We start from the raw sequence: 21636 nt of genomic DNA, 5'->3' as shown, positions 1-21636 counted from the left end.
ATGCTGCAGTACTGGAAATGTCATCTTTTGAATGAGGCAGGTTCCTTCTTTTGAGCTCTTATGGTTCTATACATGAAATAAGAGATTTCAAAGACGTAACTGGCTAATATACTCCATTTCTATTTAAAGAAAAATACAGATAATAAAGAACTATTGAGTGGTAGTCACAAGTTGAGGAATTTGACCACACAGCCATTGCACTATTGGTACCCTGACATTCTTTTATTACATGTTTTAAGGATACCCTGAGTATGAGGCCCTATATACAATCCAAGTCTTATTCTGTTTATTCATGAAATCTAACATTTTCCTTCGGTTGGCTCTTGAAAGATTGTATACATTTTCTTTACTCAAAAGTATAATACTCCTCTGTAAAACATTTGAGAAGTTACAGGTGGATAACGGCCTGCCTTTGCTTTTTCTCATTCTTATGGGGTTTTTAAGTAGGGCCTAAATAAATAAATATTAGAATATTCAATGCGCTTAAATTTATATGTCCTCTGAAATAATCTTTCTCTGAATGTCTCTCTTTAAGATAGATCCACAAGTCAAGAGTGCTTTATGGCACTTCAGTACCAAAACAGATTTAAATGACTTTCATGAGGTGGCAGTCAGGAAGCATAATGGACACCAGTTTGTATTCTTAAATGTCTGGTGGGAGAAAAGCAAGAAATCATTGGCTTGCCAGAGCTGGCAATGTGTTTTGGCTTGCAACTGTAGCTTGAGAAGAAGAGTGAGACTACTGGAAGCTTTCCAAAACTTTTGCTTTAGCGTACATAGTGTATTTTCTATTCTAAATCCTCCTTCACCTTAAATTACCTTGATAGAAAATACTTTCAAATGCTTTATGAAATTCATTTCCCTATGCTCAATATTTCTTTTAGAGAAGTTTGAATATTACTCTTCCTTTATCAGGTCAATTTACAAATGAGTAACTACCAGTCATCTGTGTTTGTATAAACGCTACTACCCAGGGCCAGCATGCTTGTTTAGTGGCATTATACTGAGCAATCAGAGTTCTGATCCTGAGCATGTTCTCTGTTCCACAGGCTAGGAGACCTCCAAGAGTAGCATGCTCAGTTCTTGGGAGGGTTGAAATGAAATTATTCCTATTTCCACTGCTGCCATCTCTGTGCCATCTAGGCGCCAACAAGCAAAATGTTACACTGTGCCCTGAATCTAACTACACTTTGGCTCTGCCAGACCACTTGAAGGAATAGGTTCCAGAGGTGTTAGAAGCACCCTGCTGCCTTCCACAAAGAGTTTAACTTAATGAGCTGACAAAGAGAATGACCCAGAAAATAATTCCCATTTCAGGACACGCACACACACACACACAGAGGTTATCCCTTAAGTAACTGGAACCCAGACCATTTATGGTTTTGCAGAACATAACAAACACCTTAGACTGCACAAGAAAGTGAATAGGAAGCAGGAATGGAGCGCAAAATAAGTGCTGGTGTGGCCTGTCTAACAGCTTTCCCCATTAAATGTCCAAGTTGCTTGCATTCTACCCATTTTTGAAAGTACCGCCAGGTTGCGCATCTTGCAATAATCTTGAGACTGTAAAGAAATGGATCACTGTGGTGTGAGGATTGCTTCAGAGAAGGAACATGGTCCTATATGTTGCAGCTGTTTCCTGAGAGTCCATTTCCAATGGGCCTGAGGGCTGATTTTCCCAACGAGGAATTATTGACAGGATAAGGAAAGTATCCTCATCTCTGTCTTATCAACATATAAGTTCTCAGTATGTATAAATATAGGAGCAATAAATAAAGGCCTGATGCTGAGCTGCTAAGTGCCTGTAACTAGTTGTTTCTGGCTGTTATGTCTAAACTGGTAGTCTGAATTCTTATCTAGAGTTTGACTGTTCGTACAGTTTTAGCAGATTTGCCATTTTATTTGTTGTTGTGTCTAGTTATGAGGGAAGAATATGGAATTTAGATTGTGTTTGCAATTGTACATTTAAAAAGTCAGATCTGAAACTTAACACTGCTTCCAAATATTGTCTTGTATGTTTTTGATTCCTGGGCCTGATTGACTCTACTTTTATTTTTTAACATGTGGTTATGTGTTTTTATTGCAGAATATTGCTTCTTATCAGAACTATCATGAAATGCTTTGTTTAGGGAAGTCAGTGTTTATGATTTCTGAACCAAATGGAGAGGTTAATGCTTAACAAGTGTTATGATATGAAAGCTTCAAAGTATATTTATGATATCAACAATGTCTTCCTCTACAAGAAAAATATTTAAACGTCTATTGTATCAAAAAGTGTCACATTGCTTAGCTTAACCATTTTGCTGCTTCTTGCTAGTAACGCTATTGCCCCATTTGTCTTAGAGCATACTTGAATATCCCTATCAAACATATTATTTTAGCTCTTTAGATTCTAGTCATGTTTGGACACATTTGAAAAGTAGGCTTTTGATCTTGATAAATTTTGCCTTTCATAAATGGAACACTAATATAAAATGACTTTTAAATACATTATAATAGTCTCTTTCTGAGCCTTTATTGAGTTTTATCTAAATTGATATGGGACTGTCCTTGATTAAGTTTTGCTGCCTTGAAGTTGAATTAGTAATGCAGACAAAAAAAATCTACTGTATTGCTGTTTTGAAGGAAAAAAGTTTTCCTTCTGTAAGATTAGTTGAGTTCAAATCTCCAATTATGTTGCAGCTACTTTGAACTCTTTTTGTCATTTGTAACTTATTTTAGAATCTGTTAAAAATATTGTTTTAGGTCTAAAGTATACAGCAGCCTAAAGACCGTAGATATTCTATCTCAATTTTTAATATAAATTGTGAATGATCAGACCTTGTTTTTAGTTTTGTTTTAGAAAAATTGCTTATTGATTGAGAGTAAAATACATTTAATTTAAAGGAAAAGAAGTTGGCTATATAAAGTAACTGTTTATATTACCTTTGGAAAAAATTTTATTGCTTTTCTCTGATGTAAGCAAAGTTGTTGGTTAACTTTCTAGAGTGAAAAGAATTCCTGTGTGAGAGAATCTATATGGAGAATAAAACATCAATGTGAGAAATAATATTTATACAGTAGAACTGAACTAATATTAACAAGTGGATACTTTTGTAACGTCTTTCATCCAGAGCCTGCAAGGCAATTTGTAAACACTGAAATAGGCTTTACCATATCCCTGAGATAGCATTTCATCTACCACTGAGTGGTGCCAATTCTAAAGTATGCTATGGTGGCTCTGTAATGTGTGATGGAAATACAACACAATAGTTCAGGAAAGGAAATGCACACAAATATTGTATCCAATTGAAATTGGAAGAGAATTTTAGTGAGGCAAGGTATGATTTGATTTTTTTTTTTTTTGGCATTGGAATTTATCCAACTAAAAATGGATTAACTCCCAACTTTTATCAAAAGTGCTATGCCGTGGGATGTTTAATAAAAAGTGCTCAGGACCTTGATTTTAAGTCTTATCCCAAAGAATTTCTCATGTGGAAGACTCTCTTGTGATAAAGAATTAAAAAGGACTCCTGCCTAAGAAATTCTTTGGTCAGTGATTTACATTAAATTTTCTTAGGTTGGACGGTGGAAGAAAGGGATAGAAAAATGACTTAGGATTCACTGCTTAATTTTTTTTCTTCTTGAAGAAACTAAACATAAATTGTTTGAGTCCAGCAAGACTGTTTCCTAGGTTCCTCAAAGTAATTAGCTGGAAAGCGATGTGAGGCTTTTCATTTTTCCTGTGGATAAATGTGTTTCTCTACAATGCTTATAGAGCTCATAATTAAACCGGTGTTCTTGGTGGGGCAGCATTTGGTGTAGAGGACTAGTGTAATTGTTTTATATTTGAAATAATTATAAATATAATTATTATACTATGTATATAGAGTACAATAGGTCTTATAATTAAGTGATTAACATAATTTTCTTTTGAAATTTATGCTAAAATGTTAGTGCATTGCATCTTTCAGGAAACACATCTAAAATGAAATGTTCTTGCTGCTTTACAGCGTGTGTAAACCCACATTATAAAGTGCCTAGTCTAATCAGTAAAATGAAGTCCTCTGATAGGAGAACCATCCATTAAATTCTGTAATAGCTGGACGAATGTTTAATAATTTCTTTACTTGAATACATTTTATATTTCTTCATATTTTCAAAGATCTGGGCCGAGATTTTCCAAAATATGTAGTGGTTTTGGTTGTCCCAGGTTTTGAGTGCCCAAATAGAGAAGTCTGAAAGTGTCCTTATTTTCAGAAGTGGGAGCTCTGCATTTTCTGAAAATTATGCCCCTTTAAGGTGTATGAAATTGGGCACTCAAAATCAATTTTGAAAATCTAAAGGTCTATCATTAGCCAGGATGGGCAGGGATTGTGTCCCTAGCCTCTGTTTGCCAGAAGCTGGGAATAGGCGACAGGGGATGGATCACTTTATTATTACCTGTTCTGTTCCTTCCTTCTGGAGTATCTGGCATTGGCCACTGTCGGAAGACAGGATACTGAGCTAGATGGACCTTTAGTCTAACCAGTCTTATGTAAAACCTGATCCATAATCTCTTGCTTTCCATCTGGGCAGGACTGTAGAAACAGTGGATCAAAGTCAGCCCTGCCGAATGTGGACACAATTTCCGTTCAAGTCCATTGCACTTGCACCCTCTTGTAGAAGGGGTAATTTGGGCTGAATGCGCTTAGTCCTGGGAGTTTGGGGGCAAGGGCACTGTGTATCTCTTTCTCTAGAGGCTCTTCTGGCTGTGATAGAGGGGCAGGAATGACTGGCTGCCAAAGAAGATCTATGCATCAAAGATCTATCTATCTTTGTCCAGAAGGAATATAGCTGTCCTACAGGTTTAAAGTAGATAAAATTATGGTGAATTCTTGGGTGGTTTCAGCAATAGTGCAATGTATACCTGAAGTTTCTTGGGTACTTGGCTCAGATCTTCCTTCTTGTCTCTCTGTTCCAGTTAAACTCAACATTTCTCTACAAGCCATGTCCTTTCTTTTGTTTGGTTTTCGTAGTTTCTCTCTGTTGCTTATTGTAAACATACCTACTATAGATACGGTGGTGTTGGAGGGCAGCACCACTGTAAAAACTTTCCCACAGTGAACTACGAGTGGTGGTGTGACTTCAAAAAATAAATTCAACTTTCATGCTGACAAACCGTTTTCAAGTCCAGCAGCAATTTAAAGTGTACTTCACTACAAATCACAATGTTAGATAAGAATATCCATACTTAAATTTCCTGAAACTATTCAGCATTTGTTTCTGTAGCAAACATGCTGGCTGACTGGGTTTGTTAGATTAAAGTAAGAACTCCGGTCAAGGTTCAGTTTAGCTGTTTACCATTTCAAAATCTTAAGTGTTCTTAACTCTTTCATGTGTGTTTTTCCATCTTTGTTTTGAAAACCAAACATGTTTTTCTCTTTGAAGAGGCTTACAGGGAAATGTGTGGCAAGCTTGCTGTTCCAAATGTTTTTTCCTAAATCTAAAGATGCCTTTCAACTCTAGTATTGAACTGCAATAAATCCTGTATTATTTTAGTTTTCAAAGTATTGCTTAATAAGTAGCTTCCAAAAAACAAAATATGATGCAAGGGAGGAGTGGGAAGATTGAGTCCTGATATGTAGCCATTTCTGTGATATTTGCTTTTTAAGAGGAATAGGGACCCTGGTTATAATTTTATATATTTAGGGTTAGATTGAGCCTTATGCTAAACTAAGTATAAGGAATGGTGTGCGGCTGTGCGTACCCAGGAGAAGCCCTGTGGAAGGAGCCAATATTCAAAATCACAATTTCCTTTCCCGCTTCCTCTTTGCTTTTGGGGGAAATCTCCTTAGTGCAGTTTAGTTCTTCCATCATGCCAGCTCCACTCTGTTGGCTAATGCATTACAGAGATGGAGCCTTGGTTCCATCCACTGTCTTTCCCTTTCCTACTCACCTGCTTGAGGTAGTGGGAAGTGGAGGACTACTGGATGCACATGCTTGCGGTAATGTAGTATGTGTATACGCACGTGTGTTTACTTCATCTTACTGTCCTGCGTGACCGAGCTAGGGTGGGATAATATTTCAGGCATTAAATAAAAATTCCAGAACAAAACCCAAATTAAATACGTACTTTGGTGTTTTTTATACAACAGTATCTTGCAATAGGAAGTAAAAAATAAAAATAAAAATGTCACTATTTATGTACATGTTGGTATACAAATATTTAGCAAAAACACGGAACAGCGTCATCTGGTTTTATGTAGGGTTTATTTGCAGCTGTGGTTCTCTGTGCTTTGTCATATTGATGACTTAAAAAGGATGAGTAAGGTTTCACAGTATAGCTGATACAGCGTCTCTCTATATTGACCTTTTGACAACAGTGTCCAGTTTAGAACAATATTTGGTAATGAGAATGTTGGTTTGTATAAGGTAATTGGGGCCTGATTCAGTGGAATCAGTGAGTGGAAGCCCCCTGTTTTTTTTTTAATGTTAAGTGGGTTTGGTTCAGGACCATAGGTAGTATGTCACTAATATATTAAGAGGTGTAGAAACACGTTTTAGTAAATGGATGAAACATGCCATGGAAAGCTTTTACCAGATTTAACGTGTCTTTTGTTTATAGAAGTATAAAAAGTAATTTTAATACCCAATGAAATACAGACCATATCTTTCTTAAGGTTATGGACTGTAGTGTGATAGCGCACAACGAGGTAAAGTGGATTATCTTTATCAGCTGATCAAACAGAAAATAACCTTTTTAATCAAGTGTGTTGACGTTTTCCCCGTAGCATGTATCGGTTGCTTTAAATTATAGGTATTGGCAGAAATAGAGCTGAAAGTGTTTGACTGAATTGCTCTTTCTTGCTGAGGTGCTGATTTTCTGCTGTGCCCCGCAGCTCTACTAATTTTGAAAAAGGGGATAGTTTCCATAATTTTCCACCCCCCCCCCTTTGTTCTGAGTGTTTTTTAAACAGGTGCCCCCTTAGCTTTCCCACCATCGAACTGTTGGCTTATGAGGGCTCAAGTGTTTTAAAGTGACAATACCAACCTTCACAAAACGAAACATGATATGTTGCCTGTATAATTGTTTGACTGACTAATGGACAGAATAGAAGAGATCCAAAACCTTTTCTACAAAAAATGTCTGAAAATTCAATTTGTACTAAGGGTATTTGCAAATGAGAGTTCAACTGTATGTCAAATAAAGATGTATTTTATTTGCTTCATACCCAAAAAACTTTGTCATGTGATTTACTATTTGACACACGGTAAACCTTCTGCATCATACATATGTATTTTGATTTGTCTTTGACCTTTGACTTATTATTTTTAAATCTGCATGTTTCTCACAAATACAAGTTTTTCCTCCACTCTTCACTGTGATATTCCTCCTTTAATGTGGTATAATTTTGAGAACAAGAAGTTTTGCAGAAGACTAGCATGAAAGGAATGAATGTTGAAACATTAAATGTTTACAGATCATTTTAAGTGGATATAATCCACAGCAAGTAACAAAATGGGAACATTTAACTTCAAAGCACATCTGGCTGCTGTTACAAAATCAGAAAATGTTAAGACTTAAGCCATAGAACGTATTAGAGCCACATTTTCCCCCCCCCCCTTTTATAAACAACTAGCATATACCTTACTTATTCAAAGTGGTGCTGAAATTAAGCAAGGCTGAAAATTATTGCGTTCCATGCCCAAATAAATTATGTCAATTAGCTGTAAATCTTTAACAACTTTTATCTTTAAAAAGCTAAGAAAAATTGTTTACAATTTATGTGCAAAGTGTGGGACATTTAAAAAGCATTTACACCCTTGAAGCCGGATCCTGCATTCCTAGTTTCCACATAACTTTTCTTGAGGTTAATTGAGGCTTAGAGTAGGTAGGTTCAGCCCCCAGAAAGTAGCTAGGGGGCCAAAGAGTGCCTTCTCCCTTTGAATCTATGGAGGGCTCTCTGCTCAATTGTAGATCCATGCTGGTGGGAAGGATTTGGCAGGGTGAGGTTATGGGTAGGGACAAGACATTAGTAGAGAATTATGGAGCTGCAGCTTTTGTCTCTCCCTCTCCTGCTCCTTCTGTTAGGTGCCTATTTTTTTTTAACTTCTGTGCTTGCTCTTTTTTCTTTTCTCCTCATCCTTCAGTCTACTCCTGCTTTCCTTTTCTTTCTCCCTTGTTTCCTCTCACTTTCTCTACCACACTAATTTCATTTTATCTCCTTTCCTTACACCAAGGATACGATGGTCTCTTTTGTTCACCTTTGTCTGTTCATATCTGCTGTCAACCCAATGTGAATCGGTAACTTCCTTGGTAATTTTTAAGATGATGATGTCCCTTCAATTCCATTATGCTGGAATATTTTTGGAAAGCCCTTACTGCACTTATTTAAATGTACAATCACTGTTTTTATGATGAAAATGAATAGCAAGGAAATAATGTCCTCATTTTAATAAGTGAATGTGGTCATTGTAAAAAGTTGAACTTTGATTTTTCTTTCCGAAATACAGTGATGCACATTAAATAATACAGGTAACTTTTTGTTTAAAAGAACGTCTGGTTGGTCTGCTATAATAAATTCCTGCAAGGTAAATAGTGATGGGTTATTTAGAAAAAAGCTTAAATGTTTTAAACTATTGGCTTGGCTATAGTGATGATCTTTAATGTATATAGCACTTTTCATCCAAATGGAACCAAGAAAGTTTAAAAACATTACTGTGTGTGTAAAATTGAACTATAGCCACCTCTGGGGTGATATATGACAACTCTTCAGCAGCACATAAGAATATAACATAATACTTTAGGACAGGAAATGAAGAATACTGTGTCAGATTGAAATTACAGAGAGATTAAGTCTCCTTCTTTCATTTATAAATTCAAAAAAGTGGCAAGCACTCTTGATATATTTCGTATTTGCCATGCCTGATAGATCAGTTTAATCTTCTCTAAAAATAAAGGACTTAATGTTGTAAGATGTGTATTGCAATCACATTTTCATTCCAAATCTTCATACCATATTTGACAGATTTATATTCTTGAAAGCATTTCCTGGATGTTATGCATTCTGTGTGATATGATGTTTGAATCTCATAATTAGAGAAAATTAAGTGAGATATAGCTGTCTGATAGAGGAAGTGGTTTGTGCACAGTGTTTCAAATGCAGTTCTTAAAGTTTGTGATTGAAAGGGCTGCTGTAATTATACAGTACTTTTAATGAATTTTTCTTTTTACAGTGAGTTCCATGTATGATCGTTGTTTGTGTAGTCGTAGTCAATTATGTTTTTTGGAAAAAACACTACATTGAATTTTTCTCTCTGTTTAACCAGTGGAAAGCCAGATTAACTCCACTGAACCTAACAAAGTATATTTGTATTTACATCTACTTTTGTAAATCTTTGGCCATAGTTTTTTAAAGTTATTTTATAAGAAATAATGATGAAAAGCTATGTCATGTGGTCAGTAAGCTGCTGTTGTACGATGTCTTGTTTTCCAGCTAGAAAATCCAAGATATTTGCGAGAGAAGCCCATACCTCTGACTCTGGTAGGTGTTATATTCCCTTGATGATTTTTGGAGGTAGACTGTATGTTGCCTTTTATATTTTTCACTTGAGAATGATTCTCCTCAAGGTAATGCTTTGAACTTTTAAATATGAACTTTCTCATTCAATAGATGACACCCAAAATAGGCTTCGGAAAAATTAGCACTTTTCGTGATGAACAGTCCCTGTTTCGCATGCATGAAAAAGAGGTAAGATACTTCTCAAATATCTGGATCTTTAAATGTCCTAAAAAAAAATTCATTCTAGTGAAATAAGTGATGTTTTGATCAGCAATCTCTGTTCTTTCTAAGAAGAAAGGGTATGTGATAAAAACAGTATATGTATACCAATGTAACTATGGATATGCTGGAAATCTTGCTTAAGACAATCTACTTCAAGGTCACTGAGTTTGTGCTAAGCAAATAAATTATTTTATAACAATTTAGGAAAAAATGACACCTTCAATATTTAAAGAAAAATTGTACATTGGTAGCCCTTAAAAATGTCAATTAATTTCCTTTGGTCCTGCAAAGACTTACGGATCATTAACTTTCCCCACGTGATTAGTCCAATTACTAGAATCTGAGGAAGGTGTCATGGGATATGGGAGGTGGACAAGAGACTTCAGGCTGTGAGAATTATTTCTGAAAATCTGTAATGTATTAAATAATGTACCACTTCCTATGAACATAAATTAGGGGTATAATGGATTCTGGTGAGATGAACAAAGCACTCAAGCTTTGCTCTTATGGCTGATATCTTCACCAGAGCTCCTGGATGGAATTTACAGTCTTATTATGTACAATGTGGGGCACATTATTCCTTGTACTATAAAACCAAATCCTTTAATACTGTAACAGGGAAATCTTTTTATGACATGCTTGTATCTATATTATTGTGACATCTTTGCCATTCCATCTGTACATATTCTATTTCACTGATGCATGTTAGCGACTTGGAGACTGTAGGCACATACTGTGCATTTTATTATGCTCTGTCAGCCTAAGAAGCTGCTAGACTAGCAACTTGAAACTATTAGTGTTCTAAGGGTTAAACTTCCAAACCTTCAGCTAAGAGTTGAGATCCATAAAACTTGTACATTACATCAGCCTAAATATCCCACAGTTCTGTTTTCGTGTTGTTGTTTTGTTTGTGGCAGGTTACAGTATTCAATTTTTATTAATCAGGCCATGCATCAGATGATATACATGGTGTGTGGGATAAAAGTAGCAGGCTGCAAATTTTATTTATTTCTGTAACAGACTGGAGTGCGTGGGAGGGCAACTGTCTCCTCTACCCTACCCCTTTGTCCTCGAGCTATCAGGCAATTATTTGAGTCCAGTGTGGGATAGTTGAGTTTGCTGATCCTATGCCTAACCCCTGGATGGCCTGTAACTGGGAATTTGATGCTTGAGACCATTTGTGTGTGGGATGAGAAATGCAGATAGAGGTGACTCAGTCTATGTGAGACTCAATTACCCACTGCCCTGAGACCAACTGTGTCAGATGCCATTGGCTTCCTGGATGCTGTGCTTGGATGTGCTTGCACTGGATGCTCACTGCTAGTTGAAACATTTTTATAATTTTCCATTTTAAATTGTAACTAACCAAACAGGTCCTCAGGCTGGCATGGGAGAGTTTTAAAAAGCAAACAAATAACCTCCCCTTCCACTCTCTTGGATATTGGCCTATTTTACACAATGGGAAAATCCCTTCCTCTTCCTGACCCTGAAAAGGCAATCTGGCTAGGCCCATGGTGGACCAGGGAATTCTAGCCAGACAACTACAAAACAGGGTGAGTTTCGGTGAGTGCATGCTTTGTGTGCTGGCTGGTAGCTCACACTCAGGAGAAGGCCTCTTATTCCCCAAGAAGGAGGAGCTGCATGAACCAGTCAGCTGCTCCTGCCTACCCTGAACAGGTCAATCAGAGCTTGAGAGGTATCACTGCAATACTGCCCATGGATACTGAGGCACCTTGCTACCACCTCTCCTTAACTTAGGGAAGCCTTGTCTGTATCTGCCAGGGGTCAACTCCCTGACTGTCCCAGTCACACGCAACACAGGTGCTCCCCTCTCAGACCATGTGGGCTCTGCTGTCCCTCATGCAGGCTAGCAATAGGAACACTGCAACCCCTGAGTCCTCTGAGCATCACCCTGTCTTGTCCAGCTCCTTATCCACTGAACACTCACAGAATTATTACACCTGCTTACAAAGGAACAGTGCAGTACAGCTTACTAGCTATACCTTCGACCCCATCTCTGCTTAACACACAGCACTTAGATATGTGTATAGTAAAAACAAGACCAAGTTTATTTAACAAGGAACAGAGTCAAATGATAGGAAACAGAAACATTGGAAACAGGGTGATATATAGTACCAGAAATTACATTTTAGAGCCTAAACTAACAAGATGTCCTCTTGTCTAATAAGGTACTAGTTATCTCAAAGTCTTTCTCAGAGCATTTTTCAGGATGGCTGAGATTCTTTTCATGAGATTAGCCCACTGGCAACTTGCCTTCCCAGATGAAGGATAGAATCAAGGATGCCAGAGCATCTTTCTGCACCCCAGATACATCAGACCAGTCCTTTTTTCTTCACTTATCAAACAGGATTGTCACCCTGCTGTTTACCTATTCCTGTTAATTTTCCTTCTGAAGTCCCCTGAGGTTCTTTACTAGCCTTTGATTCAGTGTGCTTATTGTCTTGTATTGTAATACACATACATACACATATATAAGACAGGTGACCCACAGACTCCACCAGGAGGAAGGAAACATTTCTCTCTAGCTAACCATTGTGTATTGTGTCTTACAATACAAGACAATAAGCACACTGAATATACATATACATGATCTCCTTACATATTATCCATGCATACATTTCTCAAAAATTTTGATGACCACTGTGACACAGGTTTTCAGGAGAAATCTTCCATGACACACTTTGGTGAACTAGAATGTAAATACCAGACCCAGGGGATGCCTGTAAACTTTATGCACCCCTGTTCCCTCTGCCAGTTGCCATCAAGAGGTCCTTGGTCACAGTCACCTACCCTTGTTCATGCTTTTCCTGTGTGCCCAGGAAGGCATACTTTCTATGTGCCCCCACCCTCCAAAACCTGAAAAGAGCTCTACTGTGTCCATCTCCTGCTGGTCCAACAGAAAACCTCACCCCTTGTTTGGTGGAGGGGGTAGTTCTTAATGACGCTATAATAAATAGGATATTGATTGTTAACCAGTGATGTCTAGAACCTTAGCTAGTATAAATCCAGTTTTTCTCAACTATGTTTCTTTTATTATCCTTCATCAGAAATGCTTGGCATTTTCTGAGATGATAGATGTTTTGTATCCATGTCCAGATCTTTTCAGGTTATATCAAAGGAAAAACAATGCCTTTGTTGTTTGCATATGTTAGATCCACCTGCTTTTTGCTCCAGTTTTGATTCCATATTATTTTTGAACGTTTATTATTGGATGCTGTTCTAGTAATTTTTTCTTTAGAATATGTTTGTGAATAATTAAGAGGAAATGGTCACTTTTGGGTAGGTCTTGCATGTAATGAGATCTTTGCTTTTTAAGATGACATTCTGGTACTGGAATAAACATCTGATTACTACCATGTTTGAGCCCTGAAAGAGGGAGAAAGCTGTGAACCTGTTCATTTATTGCATCTAAGATTCATTTTGAATTTTTTTGTGGTTCTATGTGTTTCCACACCCTGGGTTTGTGTGTGTGTGCTCTACATGGAATGCCTTAATTTTTTGTGGCTTCTCTAAGAAGTTTGAAAATACATTGTGAGTTGGTGTGTAGCTTGAAATGTGTCCTGTAAACATCCTGGCCCAAAAAAGAATGGACTGTTTTGCTTAATAACCCCATGATAATTGTTTTGTGATACCCGCTCCTCCACCCCTCCATGCAGTAATGTTCCTTACAAACAGTACAGCAGAACTCTTATTATATGACTAGAATGATGGACATGAAACCTATTCTGCATATACAATTTTTTTTCAAAGCAACGTATTAAAATTTGAGAACACCACTTTCATCTGACTAAAATAAATTCCCTTGTAAATGTGAGGTGAACTAGGTTAGCTTTTAAAAATCTGCACATTCGTACTTGATAGGTTTTTTCTTATAAAATGTTTTTCTTCCCTCACCCCCTTTTTAAAATTCATGTTGTATTTATTTTACCTTAATATGCCAAATCCTGCTTTTCTCAACAAATCTTAGTAGTCCTATTGATGTTATTATATTTTATTCATTTATTTTGAGTTTATAAAATATCAGTCTACTCTATGCTCTGGGCTCTCTCGTGTAAAGATTGTCTATATAAAATAAATACCTTGTATTTTATAGCAAGCTGCTCAGCTCACCATAATAATTACATGAGCATCAGACAAAAACAGTAAATATAATGAAACAAATTGCCCCCATTCAGCAGTCCTTCCCCAAATTCATAAGTAAAAAGATGGGCCTTGCACATTGTCCAGAAAGTTAATGACTCCAGAGCCAGTGGACCAAGTTGGGGGAAAGCAAATTCCATGACATATTTAAAAAATGGAAAACAAAAAAAGATTTACACATACTTAATTTTAAATCTATAAACTACACTGCTGAAAGTTTAAAGCACAAGTACGTAATTCAGTAAACTATCCATAAATACTTAGAACTGCATAGAACTCCAAATCTATTAGCCAGAGTTGGAAAGGATAGGGCCATCATCTGCAAACAATCAGTTCTCCTGCCCTTTGATACTGGATGTTTATAAGAACAATAAAACTTAGAAATGTCTTAACTTTATATATTTATTTGAGCATAAACTTTCGTGGGTAAAAACCTCACTTCTTCAGATGCATGGAGTGAAAGTTACAGATGCAGACATAAATATACTGACACATGAAGAGAAGGGAGTTACCTCACAAATGGAGAACCAGTGTTGACCGGGCCAATTCGATCAGGGTGGATGTAGTCCACTCCCAACAGTAGATGAGGAGGTGTCAATTCCAGGAGAGGCAAAGCTGCTTCTGTAATGAGCCAGCCACTCCCAGCCCTTATTCAAGCCCTAATTAATGCCATGTACACTGGCCAAACCGGACAGTCCCTATGTAAAAGAATAAATGGACACAAATCGGACATCAGGAATGGTAACACACACAAGCCAGTGGGAGAACACTTCAGTCTCCCTGGACATTCTGTTACAGATTTGAAAATAGCTATACTTGAACAAAAAAACTTCAGAAGCAGACTTCAAAGAGAAACAGCAGAACTAAAATTAATTTGCAAATTTAACACCATTAATTTGGGCTTGAATAGGGGCTGGGAACGGCTGGCTCATTATAGAAGCAGCTTTGCCTCTCCTGGAATTGACACCTCCTCATCTACTGTTGGGAGTGGACTACATCCACCCTGATCGAATTGGCCCGGTCAACACTGGTTCTCCACTTGTGAGGTAACTCCCTTCTCTTCATGTGTCAGTATATTTATGTCTGCATCTGTAACTTTCACTTCATGCATCTGAAGAAGTGAGGTTTTTACCCACGAAAGCTTATGCTCAAATAAATCTGTTAGTCTTTAAGGTGCCACCAGACTCCTTGTTGTTTTTGTGGATACAGATTAACACGGCTACCCTCTGATGCTTAACTTTATATGTACATGATGGCTAATCCTAAAACAATCAGTAGAAAAAAAAACCTTTGGCCTAGACATGAGGAAGAGCAAGGCTGGGTGGCAACACTTCCATGACTAATGAGGGAATTAATCTGAAAAGCTGCTCCCTATCAACAACTACTAGTCCAACTTGATACTCGATCACACTGAGCAGGCTTGTGTAGACGTCACTTTTCCTGCCTTGCTTTGGTATTGCCTAGTCCTTTGGATTGGCAGTATTCAAAACCACCAATTGTGCCAGGACATGGTAAGACAGGGTTTCATTAAAAGTGGAATAGAAAATAATAATAATAATCAGAAGCACACTTATGTCAGCTGAATAATATTGTGAACTCATGCAAATAGCAGGAATTCACACTAAGAGCCTCTGTAAAACACTCAACAAGTGATTCTGTTGAAATTGCAAAGTCTCCTGCAAACCACACAGTGGGGGATCCAGTCCCTTTTGCTTATGGTACTGTACTGTGGACTATTTTTAACTTGAAAGTATTTCACAATCACCATATGCTTACTATTAACCAGGAGGCTTAAATGTGTTTTCTTCTTAGTTTGACTGTGAAGCTCAATTAAAAGTGAGGCCTTTTCATTTAGAGTATGTGAATATATTAACAGAAAAGTGCTGTACAGCTGTACAAAGGAAAGTTTTTCTAAAGATTTAGCTTTTTTTCAACTTCTTTGTGGTAAAAGGGGAGAGCATTAAATAAAATAACTGTGGTTTTTTGTTTTTAACCTTTAGCCCTTCATTCATAAACCTTCCCTGCACCTGTTTTAACTCTCTAATGCCAAACACATGGCCGTTTTCAATGATAACCACATCACAGAGTTGTTCAAATGTGAGCATCATCAGGCAGTGGTTTGTAGTAGTTTTTCCCCCAATGCTTCTGACATGGATTAAACCATTTGGGAAACTGTCATCACTGAAAAATCTTGGATTCAGACAAGGAAGAGGCAACAAAACAAGGGCAGATCAGTTTTCAGCAGTTCAGAGGAACTGAGAACAGATGGCAGGAATGGTTTATCTTGAGGAATAGGCAAGCTCCCTTTGAACTTCACCTCCACCCATCCTGAATGCCACCCACCCGTAGAGTGAAAAAAGGAGTGAAGTCCTTATTTATGTTTTTCAAAAACACAAAACTGATTATGTTGCTAAAATTTGATTTTGAACCTCTTGTGGAGTAGAAAACAAATCTATTTATATGAATCTACTATTATTTTAGTGGTTGTTGGTAGCCCCCAATCAATTTACTTGACATAAAATACTTCATTTTGGAACTACTTTGTGTTTTTTTTTAATTGTTTCTTTAATTATTTCTTCTATTCCATATTTTTTCAGTTTCACATTTTTTATTCTTTGCTAGAACATTTTTTATCTTTGTTGTCTTTATTATCTCTCTACAACAGAACTTTTTCCCCCCAGTAAGCAAGGTATCTAAACTCAGTACATGCTCAGCAGATCTGAAGCAAGCATATTTTAAGTCACTTAACATTCTGCTTTTCTAATGTTACTAGAATGCAAAAACTTGCAATAAAAAAATTTGTCAAGAGACAAACTTTTATTTATTTATTCTTTTAATCTAAAGGTTATTATAGTATAACCACGAATTCTACTGTAAGAGTATTTACAGAGCTTGTGAAGGTAGTCTCATTGTATTCTCTATAGTGCTGCTTACTCGATTGTAGATGAGGCAATTATTGAAGGCTATGTTGGGTGTAACAATTATGTTATGAAGCTTGATATGTGACTTGTGAGACAAGGAAGGGAAGTATGCAGTGTAGTTGTAGCCATGTTGGTTCCAGGATATAAAAGCTACATCGACACTGTGCACCTCACAAAAATGCGTCTCTGCTGCTGCAACCGCACCGTTATAAGTTACACTGTGTCGCTGCTCTTTATTGCCGGGAGAGAGCTCTCCCGGTGACAAATAAAACCACTTCGGGCGGAAGCTCCTTCACCAGGAGCACAGCTCCCGCTGACGAAGCGCTATCCACACCAGTACTTTTCGTAGTTAAAACTTTTGTCATTCAGGGGCTGCTGTTTCACACCCCTGAGCAACAAAAGTTTTAATGATGAAAGTACCAGTGTAGACAAAGCCTAAGGGCTTGTCTACATTACCCACAGGATCAGTGGGCAGCGATCAATGCAGCGGGGGTCGATTTATCGCGTCTAGTCTAGATGCGATAAATCGATGGCCAAGCGCTCTCCCTTTGACTCCGGTACTCCACTGGAGCGAGAGCTGCAGGCGGAGTTGACGGGGGAGCGTCAGCTGTCGACTTACCGCAGTGAAGACACCACGGTGAGTAGATCTAAGTACATCGACTTCAGCTACGTTATTCAGTATGTGGCTGAAGTTGCGTAACTTAGATTGATCCCCGCCCCCAGTGTAGACCAGGCCCTAGAGAGACAAGGTGGACGATGTAATATCTTTTATTGGACCAACTTCTGTTGATGAGAGAGGCAAGCTTTTGATCCACACAAAGGCCTATGGCTGCAGAGGTGTTAATGGGCCACTTTACCTTGAAGGATCCCTTACAATATGTGCTAACTACTTATGCTAAACAATCTGTTCCACCTTACAGTTTGCGATGATGCTGGTCGTTCCTTTTTCAGACTGGAGGAAGAGCTCTGTGTAGCTCAAAAGCTTCTCTCTCTCACCAACAGAAGTTGGTCCAATAAAAGATATTACCTGATCCACCTTTGTCTCTCTAAGTAAAGAAAAGTTCAGTTTTTACAGTTTGTCATTTGATTATGGTTGTAGTTCTGACATTTCATGTTTTGATCTTGGACTCCTGTGCTAAACTTTTTGTTGTGTGCTGGGCTGTCTTCCCCACCTACTGTGTTTTGGCTCTGCCTGTGAGAAGCTGTCAGTTTGTCTGTTCATGTAGGCGGCTTGGCTGGTGGGTGTGGGTGAGTGTGGTGGGGAATACAGAGGTCTGGGGGCTCTGATATCCAGAAATGATGTGGTGATGAGAGGAACTTGTGTTGAGGGCAGTGGGTAATTTTCCTTGGGAGGTATGGAATGTTTGCTGGGTAACTTACCCTGGTTTGCCATGTGGGGTGCATGGTGAGAGAGAGGAGAGCTGAAGAATGGGTGGGTAGTTGTACAGCCGTGGAGGATTGGGTGAAGGGGAACTTTTTCCCTGGAAGGGGATTTTAATGGTTAGAAATTGGAGGATGGTGATGGGGGAGAATTTTGTACCTATTGGGGAATGTATTCTGTACAAGAAATGGCCCTTTTTCAACTAAGTGACTGTGTGAACTTATTTTTGTAACAATCATCCTCTGATTTCTCCGTTGGCATATGGTAGATCTCACTTGTTGTATCATATGTACAATTGGATTATAAGTAGGGCCCTACCAAATTCACTGTCCATTTTGATCAATTTCATGATCATAGGATTTAAAAAATCGTAAATTTCATGATTTCAACTATTTAAATCTGAAATTTCACCGAGTTGTAATTGTAGGGATCCTAACCCAAAAAGGAGTGTTGTGTGTGTGTGGGGGGGTGGGGGGTGGGGGGGGGTGTCGCAAGGTTATTGTAGCAGGGGTTGCGGTACTGCTACCTTTACTTCTGCGCCGCTTCTGGCGGTGTTGCTGCCTTCAGAGCTGAGCAGCTGGAAAGTGGTGGCTGCTGCCCGGGAGCCCAGCTCTGAAGGCAGAGCCGCCGCCAGCAGCAGCAGCAGCAGCGCTGATGTAAGGATGGCACAGTATGGTATTGCCACCCTTCTGCGCTTCTGCCTGCAGAGCTGGGCCCTCAGTCAGCAGCTGCCACGCTGCGGCTGTCCAGCTCTGAAGGCAGCAGCGCAGAAGGAAGGATCGCATGGTATGGTATTACCTCCGTGCTGCTGCTGCTGCTCTCGGGCTGCCCAGCTCTGAAGGCAGCACAGAAGTAAGGGGGTTGGCAATACCCCCTAAAATAACCTTGTGACCCCCCCCGCAACTCCCTTTTGGATCAAGACCCACAGTTTGGTCTCCCCCATGAAATCTATACAGTATAGGGTAAAAGCTCACAAAAGACCAGAGTTCACAGTCTGTGATGTGTTTCTCATGGCCATGAGTTTGTTAGGGCCCTAATTATAAGCTCTTTATTGCGGGGACTTTCTTTGTTTCTCTTCAGAGCCTAGCACATTTTTGGTATTACCGTAATATAAAAAATGATTCATCTGCATCTAGGTATAATAACCATGCTACTGTGACATTTTTATAGTTAAATGTCTACAGGTTTTGAGATGTTGAAAATGGAGTAACTCTGTCACCTTGTGGACACTTTGACCTGCATTTTGAGGATTAGCAAATGTAGAGTCCATCCCTCATTCAAGAGGGAGAGAGAAGAAATGGGTTGACAGGTGAGTAGAAATGGAGGGCTACAGAAACTGAGACTCAGATTAAAGAGAACAATTATAAGAAAAATGTGAAGTTAACGAAGCGAGAGAATTATAGAAGAAAAATGAACAAAGCATTTTAGAAAGATGAAAATGATAGAAAAATAATTCAATGGATATGGACATTGAACAAGAGTGAAGGAAAAAAATGCATCAAGCAGTGGAAGGCTGGCTGGAGGACCGAGATATGGTCTTAAGTCTGGCAGTTTGACTCACCAGACTGGCTTCTCTTTTCATTAGTTTTATGAAGTGGTCAGTGTGAATGAACTTTTTAAAGGTTTTGATTCTTCCTCTTAATAGCTTTATTCCATGGGAAAATATTTAAACATACGAATTAGACATTTAATGCATACTTGATTAAGAGCAATTAATAAAAACTAATTTGGTGACAGCATTCTAAAGGATGACTCTTGTAATTAACTTGAGCTTTTAAAAATGTAAAATTAAAATTGCTATGCTTTGGGCTACATCACAGAGTAAACATTTTTCTCTTAATTAAAAATAGATATTTTTGTCATTTTTGCCAAGAATGTTATAAACTCTGTCAGCATTGTTTTCCTGAGCATTATAATAGGGTGTGTGTGTGTGTGTTTTGTTTATATAGAATAAATGAGAATAAAAATAAAACACACAACACACATGCGGAACCTTAAGAGCCTGAAGCCTGGGTGAAAAGGTTTAAGCTGATCTTTGTTGCTGTATTGTTCTTTCCTCATACATGGACATTCAAACTAGGAGAATCATTATGCTGTGACTTACATACACACGTTTTAATCTCTATTATTGAATACTACTGTTTCACCTGTGGGTGGGAAAAGCCTGAGGATTGCAGAAAGTAACATATTCCTGTGTCTCTTCACAGTATCCGCATGACAGGTGCCTCACTCCTGCAGACCTTATGAAATGTACAGGAGTAGGGTGAGTGCCTCAGTCTCCTGATGAGCTTTAGGAATTTGTTGAAGGGGCCCTCTCTAGCCCATTAGAGTGCTCTTCAGGGGCCACCTTCTATGAAAGGTTTAGGAAGCTTGCTTATTCCAGACAAACCTAAATTGAATAGTTTGACCCCTGGCTTTCGAATTCATTTTGGTTTTTAATCCAAAATAGCGCAAATCCAAAGATTGAGAGGGCTCACTGTGAGGCTCATCCTTTTCCACCAGCACCTGAAAATGGTATGGGGGGAATTGTGATTTCAGGGGTGGGGAATTTTTTGAAGAGCAGGGGATTTGTGGTTGGTTATATTAAATTGCTGTTCGTATGATGTATTTTTTTTAGGACTTGTCTACATGTGGCGTTGTACTGGTTTAAATTAAGACGTTATTTTAAACTCTTAGTTAAACCAGTGAAAAAGGCTGTGTGGACACTTTTATTTCAATTTAAACCAGGCTTGCTTAGGCCATGTCTACACTACAAAATTATGTCAACCTAACTTACGTTGGCATACAGCCACCACAGTTATTAAATTGCTTGCGTGTGTGAACACTTGGCTCCTTGTGTCAGCAGTGCACGTTCTCACCAGGAGTACTTGTATCAATTGTATTGTCAGTCTGGGGTATTGTGGGATGGCTCCTGAAAGCCTGTAACAGTTGACATAAGTGGTGTGTCCACTGACACTGCGTCGACATAATTATATTTACTGTGACTCTACACAAGTGGGAGAGGTGGTGTTACTACATTGGCATAGAGAAGCACTTACATTGGCAGGAGCCAGATTTAAATGAAGACACTTTCACAGCTACCTAGATGCAACTCAGCATACATCGACCTAACCACGTAAAGTAGAGCAACCCTTACGTTTACCTTACGTTTAATTAGGAATAAATAATGTACACCAAAATAAAAATGTGTATATAGGGTTTTTACTACTTCAACTAAACTAGTTTATTTTAAATTCATACAAGAGTGTGAGCAGACAAGGCCAAAGTATATAAAAAGTATATGCATGGCTCGGTGCCCTTTTTTAGAATTTCTGACATGCAGAATCAATAGATTATGGACTCCTATTTAGGCATTTAATGCGGCTGATGATCATATGTAGGCTTGTCCAATTCCGCTGAGTCTAGTAAAAAGAGTGGGAGGGAAGGA

The 21636-nt window shown here is 38.3% G+C and overlaps 1 protein-coding gene across 5 annotated transcripts in view; it reads left to right on the top strand.

Moving 5' to 3' along the window:
* Positions 1-21636, top strand: part of CEP112 (centrosomal protein 112) — a 301926-nt gene that overhangs the window by 31564 nt on the left and 248726 nt on the right. For all 5 annotated transcript variants that reach the window (XM_077833092.1, XM_077833093.1, XM_077833094.1 and 2 more), the window contains 2 exons: positions 9459-9506; positions 9636-9713. In XM_077833092.1, the coding sequence (XP_077689218.1) occupies positions 9459-9506; positions 9636-9713 (126 nt within the window). The remainder of the gene's footprint in view (positions 1-9458; positions 9507-9635; positions 9714-21636) is intronic.

This window comes from Eretmochelys imbricata, chromosome 14 (assembly GCF_965152235.1).
Source record: "Eretmochelys imbricata isolate rEreImb1 chromosome 14, rEreImb1.hap1, whole genome shotgun sequence".
Taxonomy (NCBI): Eukaryota; Metazoa; Chordata; order Testudines; family Cheloniidae; genus Eretmochelys; species Eretmochelys imbricata.
Note: the sequence above shows the minus strand (reverse complement) of the source record. Positions and strands in the feature narration are given on the sequence as shown.